Source organism: Glandiceps talaboti, chromosome 6, assembly GCF_964340395.1.
Source record: "Glandiceps talaboti chromosome 6, keGlaTala1.1, whole genome shotgun sequence".
NCBI classification, from domain to species: Eukaryota; Metazoa; Hemichordata; class Enteropneusta; family Spengelidae; genus Glandiceps; species Glandiceps talaboti.
Window position 1 is genome coordinate 14,873,959 of NC_135554.1, and position 10,529 is coordinate 14,884,487.

Here is a 10,529-nt window from a genome sequence, read left to right on the forward strand (position 1 = left end):
ATGGGATCCTACTGTAGAGTAAGTGATTTGTTATTATTTGTTGCAATAGATACATTGAATACAATACTATAATTAGCCAGTCATAGATATTAAGAAATTGTGATTCTTATTTGCTGCAATATATAATGTGTGTGTGTGTGTGTCACTGCATGTGTGTGTATGTGTGTCACTGCATGTGTATGTGTGTATGTCACTGCATGTGTATGTCACTACGTGTGTGTATGTGTGTCACTGCATGTGTGTATGCTAGTGAAATCAGACATTAGCATGTGTATGCATGCATGCATACATTTTGTATCTGTTACTTTGTCTGTCATTCTCATTATATTTTATTCTGTCTCTATTTTGTGTCATTCTTTGTTTCTTTTTCCTTTCTCTATTCATCATCCTTAGACTTGTGTTATTCTTTCTTTTTCTTTTATTGAGTTCTATCTTTCTTTAAGCCAGTATATTTTTGTTAGTGATACTCATAAACATCTTTTTGTATCCTTGTCACAGATCTTTATGTAAATATGCAGTTCAATGTAAATGTGAAAGATATGCACAAAATCACCATCATTGTACCACTGACCCCTTTATAGCACTATCCAAAATGTACTGTCAAGAGGGTTATTATTTCATTCCAGCAGAAAAATATGCTATGGCATGTGAGAAGGGCACATTATCTGCTGTATGTTGACTTTCTCTGACATCTTCACATTTCCTGCTGTTACAGTCTGTATTATTTTGTCTTTCTCTACAGTCCTCATATAATCTCTGCAGGAGAAATAAGAGATGTCTTACTACGTCATGTGACTGAACAGTGTTGCTATGGTAACCATGCAGCACAAGAAATGAATATTAATCGCACTGTTCCATCTTATGCATTTCATGTAAGCACCAATTATCGTTTTATTGTACTTTCAAATTTTTAACAATTTGGAAAACAACAAATTCACATAAGTTCCCATATATTTTGTAGCACAACTGAATTGAAGGTTCAGTAGTGTTATAGACAAGTAAAAAGTGTGTATGCATGTGTTTGTGTGTGTGTGTGTATGTGTGTGTGCACGTGTGAGTGTGCATCTGCGTATGTGTATGTGTGTGTTTTGTGTGCGTGTGTCTGTGTGCATTTGTGTGTGTGTGTTTTAGAATGTGGAGGATGAGGATGGGTGCATGCGTGTGTGTGTGTGTGTGTGTGTGTGTGTGTGTGTGCATGTGTGTGTGTGTGTGTGTGTGTGTGTGTGCGTGTGCATGTGAACCATTGGACTGATTACCTTAATATACCATGGATAGGAGGGGGAGGGGGTAGAGAAAATAATATAACACTTTATGTCAAATCATCGCATTCATATTGTCATACTGTAATTGTGTTTTTGTTTCTAGTATAAACTGACATCCTTTGTAGAGCAGAGAGAATTAATGAAAATATTCCAACCCTATGAAGGTAAGTACTAAAGTCTCTGGCGTTGGATCATTATGATGTCATGGCAATAACTGTGGCCGTTGCATGGTTCATGTCAAAAGTGTTACTATGAAATCATCCTTCTATAATATAAATGACAGTTTATATGTATAGCTTAGACTATGATGATCTATAATTTACTGAAGACAGTCATAGCAATACATTGTTTGTACTCTTTAAGTTCTGTATCAAGTCTTTCACTAAGTCTGGAGGCATTGAGAAGTAAACTATCACATGTAAATTTTGTCTCTCTATTTCTTAGCTGGCTTTTGATAAATATTGCCCTACCTACAAGAAACCATTGATGGCTTTTTAATAAACATTTGTTTCACTAGGGGAAACCATTGATAGAAGCAGGAATTCACCAGGAATATGGGAAATTCCAGTGATACCAACTCAGGTATTTAGTGAAGAAGAGAAAACTGTAGTTGTACCTAACTCCAATGAAATCAAGACTTGTCATAAATGTCGTGGAACAGGAAAAACGGAAGGTTTCACTTGTGTAAAGTGTAATGGATCTAAGAGGGTAAAGATATGTTAATAAAAATCACACTTAGTGGAGAGAGAGAGAGAGAGAGAGGGGGGGAGAGAGAGAGAGAGAGAGAGAGAGAGAGAGAGAGAGAGAGAGAGAGAGAGAGAGAGAGAGAGAGAGAGAGAGAGAGAGAGAGAGAGAGAGAGAGAGAGAGAGAGAGAGAGAGAGAGAGAGAGAGAGAGAGAGAGAGAGAGAGAGAGAGAGAGAGAGAGAGAGAGATGGGCAGGGGGAGGGAGGGAGGGCAAGTGGGAGGGGGAGGGAGGGCGGGTAGGAGAGGGAGAGATATTATTATTTTGACACACACACATAGTTAGATTTTAAAATTTTCTTTCAGCGTTGTTATTTTTAATCATATTTTGTTGTTTTTCTAAATAGACAATGTGTAAAGGTTGTCATGGATGTGGTATGCTGGATGGTAATCGCCCATGTGTCAGATGTCTAGGAAAGGGTACCAAAAAGTAAGAACTTATGTGTGTGTGTGTGTGTGTGTGTGTGTGTGTGTGTGTGTGTGTGTGTGTGTGTGTGTGTGTATGTGTGTGTGTGCATGTTTGTCTGTGTGTGTATGTGTGTCTGTCTGTCAACATGCCTGTCTGACTGGCTGCATGTTTGTGTCTGTATGTGTACTTCTGTGAAACTGCATGTTTGTGTCTGTGTCTGCCCTGTCTGTTTGTACATGTATCTGTCTTTCTCTGCATGTGTGCATACGTGCACACGCGAGTGTGTGTGTGTGTGTGCGTGTATGTGTGCGTGCGTGCGTGTGTGTGTGTGTGCGTGTGTGCGTGTGTGTGTGTGTATTCATATATGATTCTATGTCTGCCTATCTAACCTATCTATCTGTCTTGGACGATGTACATGTACAGTTCTTGTTGTCATTTTAATGCTGTACTTTTGCCAAATAAATAAATTGATTGCATTTTCTCCAATTGTGCGCCATTCGCTGTGATAGATATATTATGCCATGATGTTGATCACAAAATGATATCAATTTTAATATCATGACTTTCAAAGTGATAAACAGTCACTGTATGTCAGATGTTATTACCTGCCACAGAATTTATGGTAACAGTAATATCATTATTTTTTTCAGATGTTTGACTTGTGGTGGGGCAGACACGTCAGTTATTTGTCCGATATGTAAGGGAAGAAAAAAGGTCCTGAGTCATACAGTAGTTCATGTCAAGTTGTAAGTCTTCGTACATTTTTTCAAATTGTTGGCATTTATTTAACTCCTGACCTCAAGCAGTAAAAACAATCATAGAACTCCCTTGCCAATGAATGTATGATTAAAGACATAATGTGCTTGAAACTTTGACATTCTCTAATTTTACAAAATGTACTTACTATTGTTCCTTGTTCTGTGACTTTCAGCCGACAGATTATCAGTGACTACGTTATTGACAGTGCTAAAAGTGAAATACCTAAATCTAAGCTGTATAAGGCCAGAGGCAACAAACTGATTGATGAAACATCACAAAGAGTAAGTGAATAGGTGTGTCTGTCTGTCTGTCTGTCGGTCTGTCTGTCTGTCTGTCTGTCTGTCTGTCTGTCTGTCTGCCTGTCTGTCTGTCTGTCGGTCTGTCTCTGTCTGTCTGTCTGTCTGTCTGTTTGTTTGTTTGTGTCTGTGTCTGTGTCTGGCTGCATCACCTGTGTGTGTCTGTGTGCATCTCTGTGTCTGTATGTATGTATGATAAATGCATGAAACAGCACAAATAAGATACCAGGTAAATATATTGTGTGGCTAGAAATTACCTGTTCAAATTAAGATTTTATGAAATAAAACGGAAAAATTTGTTGTCTAACCAACCAGCCTTTACTTGTTTTAAACAAGTTTCTATAGATTTGTCTATTTGTAGAAATACTCTTGCAATGCACCCTAAAAAGCCCCTCAAGTTACCTGTGGAACACCTCAAGTTGCCCTTATATTTAAAGCCATTCAGCTGACCCTAAAACTCTCAAATAACCCATAAGGACCTTACTTTTGAGTTGCTACTTCTCCTTCAAATTTGAAATCACATATTTCTTAGGTTGAATTCTTGCTATTGTGTTTTTTATTTCAGTTTAAGATAATATCTTGAATTTAATCTTTCCTAGGTATCACCAGTGACAACTAATCCTGACAGTAGAATTAATCTCAAATCACAACAACTGGTAACAGCACACCAACAAATGGCTGAACAGCAAAGGATGTTTATTCACCAACAGGTAAAATATTCAAGAATTACAATAATTATAATATTTCATTTTTTATCCAATTATTTAATATGTGATTATGAGTATTAATTTTATAAATTTTATATTTATTAATTTTATATACCATAAGCTGGTTTTATAATAGATAAAACAATGTATGACTTGAGAAAAATTACCAATATATCAAAACCTGACTAAGTTATTTTTGATTGTCATGACGTTCAACCCTGATTGGGTTTATCAGTGAGAGGAGAAGGTTGATGCATAAAGGTATCTTAATAATGACTATCTTACAGATTATAACGAAGTAAGTGTCAATGAAACCTACATCACAACTTTCTTTTGGTAAATTCTTTATCAGAGTGATCAGTTATGTTACAATCTAAATAATTTGCATCCATACTGTCTGATGATAGTAAATTATATCAAAGCCTGTGTTGAGTTTTGCCCAGTGGTCTATAGGTAAGTTCTATGACACCCTTAGTCTGTAAGGTACGCTTTTGTTGAGTGCCCTCACATATCAGCCAACCCCTTTCTCAGATCAGACTGTTGAGGGCAGAGTGACATAACGTGTCTTACAGTGTATGGCAGCTCATGCCAACAATATATATCATTAGCTTATTGCAGAGTCTTTGTTGTTGTCCTTGTTTTGGTTTTATGTGTGTATATCTTATTGTTTTGGCTTTGTTTGTTTGGTGCTGTTTTGGGGGGAGTTTTCATAGTATGCATTGAGTTTAGATAAATTATAAGTATGGCTGTTTCATGACAGATAAAAAATAAACTATTATGCTAACTAACAAATGAATATGATTTAATAACCTTTTAATTGCAGACACACTGTCTTCAAATTCTTCCAATAACCGAAGTACATTGGAGTTGGGAGTCCAAGGCCAATAGATTCTGGGTGTATGGTGAAGATCATAAAGTTTATTTCCCTTCGTATCCCCAGAATCACTGTTTTGGAGTCTGTTCATTACTCTGAATTCCTAGGACAATCATGCATGACCTTTTAACCTTGACCTCCATCTTCAAGGTCATTGACTTCTTTTTAGTTATATGCATTGTCTAACACCATTTGCTATATCTATAAAGTCTGATAGCAAGATGTATGATATCAATATTATGTACATTAAGAAAGAAGCTGACAATATTAATTCTCAAAATTTAGAATTAAGAGATTTGCTAAGATGAAATATATTAATCTTATAATGCAATAGGTAAATACTACTATTAACTGATTGTGTTAACAGGAAGACAACATGATGTATAACATTCACGTTATTGTTAGCCTGTAGAGCGGCAAACAAAATCACTAGAATCATAGGTCATAGATAGTCTGTAAGGTACACCGTGACAGGGCGCCCTCACACATTGGTCAACCCCTCCGATGAGAGGAGGCCTGTGAGGGTGGAACGACACGACATATCTTACAGTCTAAGGTCACAGAGTCTTTAATATATTCCAGGATCTTTGGACTTGTGAGTCATGTGACGGAGTATGGTCTTCAGAAGTTTGTCATATGCCCATGATACAACCTTGTTACATATAAAAAAGAACCTTGTAAGTTGTACACAGGATATTCCCGTTAGCCTTGAAGTTTAATGTTGCCACTAGTTACATATCCTGTTCACTCAAAGACTGTGTTAAAATCAAACATAACCCTATTATAACATTTTTTCCAATATTTCAATTTCAACCTGAAATGGGTCTTCCAGTTAGGCTAACAGATTCATTGTTGTTTCTGCTTCTGCTTATGTAGCCACTAGCTACAACCACAGTAGTGATAGTCTATGTGCTATCTATGGCTTCAAATCTCAAGGTCTCTCCAGCCCATCTAGCTCAATGAGAAATCATGAACCAAAAGTTGTTCATGTAAATCAGTAAACCCAATAGTTAGAATGATGTAAACAATGTATAAGTAGCATTCTGATATGACAAATATACCATGTTTGGACATTATGTAACTGCCCCAATATTCCATATTTGGACATTATGCAACTGCCCCAATAAACACTAACTTATCGTTGGGTACAAATCTGTGATTGACATGATGTTAATGACTGCGTGGGTGGCTTAATTTGAATTTGAAATTTCATCTCAGGACCTCATTGAGCTTGACATGAGATGAGATTTGAAGCCACAGATAGCCTCTAGACTACAGTAGTGAGTGGTTACATAGTATAAAATAACAATAAATCTTTCAGTTTAGTCTTCCAGTGTGCATACATGTACATCAAATAGTAGACAAAATGCTATCTACTGGTTTATCCAAGTTTACTGTGTTGACTTCTAATATACATGGAATTATGGATAACCTTATTTCAACCCTCATTTTGAATATGATGTGATATGATATGATATGATAAGATAAGATACGATATAATAGAATACTTAGAGAGTGCCTTGTATGCGTTGGTAATGTTCACTGACACTCTACAATAAGCAGGTTCTCTGAAAACACTGGGTTTGAATTCTCGTTTTAAAGATTCTGATTTTTGGTGCTGTACAGATCCCGGATGTTAGTCGATGTTAGGATACAATGCAACTTTTTTTCTGACAGAATTAAATTGAAAATGTATTGTATGAATGCAGTGCCTTTAATTAGGGTTGTTTCTATAGCAACACATTCATTTAGAATTACCCATGGCGCCTTTCACTAGTATCTGTGCTTGTTAATGAGAAGAAAAATCTGTGGTCAAGTATTTCCTAGATTCTTGAACCAAACAAAATGATCACTTATGACTACATTGAATTCAATGTGACAATCACTGTATTAACAAATAAATGTGATGTTTTATGATAAAGTTTGCATCAAAATAAGTGCAATTTGTGAACTGATTTTTCAAATTGAAGCAAACAAAATAATGTATAGTAGTTTTAAAGTAGTATGTTAGACTGTTAAAAGATTCATGAATCAACTCCTAACTATTTTAATCCATGTTACATGCTACAGTAGCTTTTAACTCTAGACTAAGTATGTACTCAATAATGTGTTATTAACAATCTTAATAGTTAAGAAAAGATCTAAGTTTTCAGAAGATTAACAGTAGTTTGTTGAATTCAAACTGATAGTCGTAATTATAACCCAACAAACTTGCAAATTTGAACTATAAACTTGATTTCAAAGACTAAATATTAGGTGAGAAAAACAGTTGTCTGACCATAAATGCCAATGCCCCAGGCATCTAATGGTCCAATAGAATTGCAGGGAAAAGTTGGTCCTGATAAAAGGAATGATCCTATTGGATCCTTATGGTTGTATTGATGTAATCCAAGACCATGAGATACAAACATTGGGGTTTAAACAGCATTATATATTTCAGCATTACATAAACAAAGTAAGTTCTATTGATGTATAGGATAGATTGTCTTGAGTAACATGTAGCTACTGTCATTGTCATGGTTATCTAGCCTTCTGCATGTTGAAAGGGAATGCAATATGTTAGAACTATTATCATGTCGTTGTCATGGTTATCTAGCCTTCTGCATGTTGAAGGGGAATGCAATATGTTAGAACTATTTCCATGTCGTTGTCATGGTTATCTAGCCTTCTGCATGTTGAAGGGGAATGCAATATGTTAGAACTATTTTCATGTCGTTGTCATGGTTATCTAGCCTTCTGCATGTTGAAGGGGAATGCAATATGTTAGAACTATTATCATGTCGTTGTCATGGTTATCTAGCCTTCTGCATGTTGAAGGGGAATGCGATGTCAGAACTATTTCCATGGCAATGAAAACTAACCCACTACTCAAGGGTAGTGAATTGTTGGAGAAATGACATTCCTAAACTATATTTGGAGGTTTGGACGCAATGTGAAGATATGATTTCTCCCACAATTCATTGTTGTTTGTTTGATATAGGGTTTGACCACCTTGTCTCGGAAATTAGTTCTAAAGCATTAACTTGAGTCTCTCTTCTCGTCAGGAATTGAGACTATAGATATACAGGCAGTATAACCAGAATACTACATTTTTTTGTTGTGACTGTGTTCTGTGGAATGTTTCGGATGAAAATAGTGTTAAGATGACAGTATTTTTGTTGATAATAGGAGCGGTGTTCTCTCACTTAGTTATATTTGATAAGGATAGTGAAATCTTGCCATTTATGAATGTGCTCGGAATTGTCATAGTATGGTTCAAACTTACACCTGAAGACATTTGTTTCAAATTATAATTCTGCACCAATCTTATTTACATTATCAACACAAAGCAGCCTTTCATGTCATTTGTGTAGTTTTTATTTATTGAAAGAACATGATGATAACGGTATTATCTTGAAACATAAACCAAAATGCCATGTGAATGTAGTTAAGTACAACAAGTGAATAACAAGTATTGCCCCAGTATCTGTCAGAGATGTATCACAGCGCCCTCTTTGGTGATGAAATGTAATACAGAAAATATGAGTATTACAGCACCCGCTTTGCTGATGAAATGTAAAAACGGAAGTTATGAGTATCACAGCGCCCTCTTTGATAGTGAATTGTGCAACATCAAATGGGTCAAGAAGCTATGTAATACAGATCTTAAATGTTGTTTCACTGATGTAGTATAGTAGTACATGACACTGAAAATGTTGTAATTTAGTTTCTTTATACCCATATGTAAGTTATTCTTTTACGTAAACTGTAATATTACAGGAGAAATGAAGATACCTTAATGTTTTCTCTCATGAGAATTGATGTTTTCACACACACACGTACACACATGCACACACACATACACACACACACATACATACATACATACATACATACATACACACACACATACATACATACACACACATGCACACATACGCATATGCATGCACACACACAACACACACACACACACACACACACACACACACACACAACTTCAACTGCAAAATAAAGAGGTGCCTCACACAATGGGGCTATAGAGGTAGAGAAGTTACTATGGTGGTTATCCGCCAAGTTGGCAAGTAAACAATTGAAGCCATTAAAATCATCAAGTCCATGTGTAATCATTTCCACAATAGCCTGTTTCTACTGCACTTTAAAAGACTAGCAATGTTTTATCACATTTCAATGTGATTGGGTAAAGATTCTGAGGTCTCTGTTATTGTTAGTCTAGAATTAAAATGTGTCTATCTTTTGTGTAAAAAAAACATGTCCCATGAATGAAACACCAAGATAACTTAATTTCTCCTGTAAAAACTTGGTTATAGAGAGAGAAAGTCTAGATTGGTAGAACCATGGTAGTACGATACAGTCATACTTATTTTAAATATTTTTAAAAAAACTGTCAGAAAATGTTGTGCTAAATGATCCAGTTGTAGGATTTCTGTGGATTGTTAACTGTTGAAGTGATGTGCAATGAATTAACATGCAATAAATAACCATGGGTCTTCCCATTTTATTTACATACAAATGTGTGTATGTTTTAGCAGTCAATACCATGCCTTTAATGAATAAATAATTCAATACAATACTTGCCTTGTTGTCATACTTTCTGTAAATGAATTTAAGGATAGCGTGAAACTTACCAAAAGGGGAATAAAATCAACCGTACTCCCTATGAAGCCCTAAGTCATTTTCATCAACCATTCAAAAATAAATTGATAAATCTGGCATAGAAGAGACATGCTGCTTGGGCAAGGTTTCAAGAGGTGTGAGGTTCCTAACATAGGTCTCATACCCATAATGCTTCACTCCAGATATGGCAAATGTTGTAGCTGTTTCAGAGAGGTTGTGCATACCAGGTTATGAAAAACAGGCTTCACAATTTTCACTTTGCTTGAATAACTAAGGAATTGATACTGTTGATATGACGTGGTCTGACTAGTACATGACTATCCATGACGACCAAGTGTTCCATGATAAAATATTTTTATATTATATTGTACGTATGTACGTATGTATGTATGTATGTATGTATGTATGTATGTATGTATGTATGTATGTATGTATGTTGTGTCTGTATGTATGTATGTATGTATGTATGTATGTTGTGTATGTATGTATGTATGTATGTATGTATGTATGTTGTGTATGTATGTATGTATGTATGTATGTATGTATGTATACACACATATACATGCATACAACACACACATTCACTGATTCACAACTCAAAATACTTGTTTTCAATTATGTTTCTAATACACAAGTTCAGCTTTACTTATTATCCATACTTTATCTTAACATGCTTAAGTTCGATTTAAAGATACCATTTGTACATCACTATATTTTGTTGGAAGATTATTTAAATACATGTACATTAATGTTTGATGGCTAGACAGTACACTTATGATGCCACTACCATGTCTACCATAAATCGACTCGGCCATGGAATGTTAAAACACACACATTGACAATTTAATGTAGTATATTTACAC

General features: G+C 35.4%; 1 protein-coding gene across 1 annotated transcript; it reads left to right on the forward strand.

The window, feature by feature from the left end:
* On the forward strand, positions 1-5,231 carry LOC144436886 (protein SSUH2 homolog). The gene is made up of 10 exons (XM_078125748.1): positions 1-18; positions 499-506; positions 743-872; positions 1,366-1,426; positions 1,780-1,970; positions 2,352-2,434; positions 3,064-3,159; positions 3,345-3,453; positions 4,068-4,178; positions 4,999-5,231. The coding sequence occupies exons 1-10, from the start codon at positions 1-3 to the stop codon at positions 5,146-5,148; spliced, it is 957 nt and encodes a 318-aa protein (XP_077981874.1). The 3' UTR covers positions 5,149-5,231.
* Positions 5,232-10,529: the final 5,298 nt, after the last annotated feature.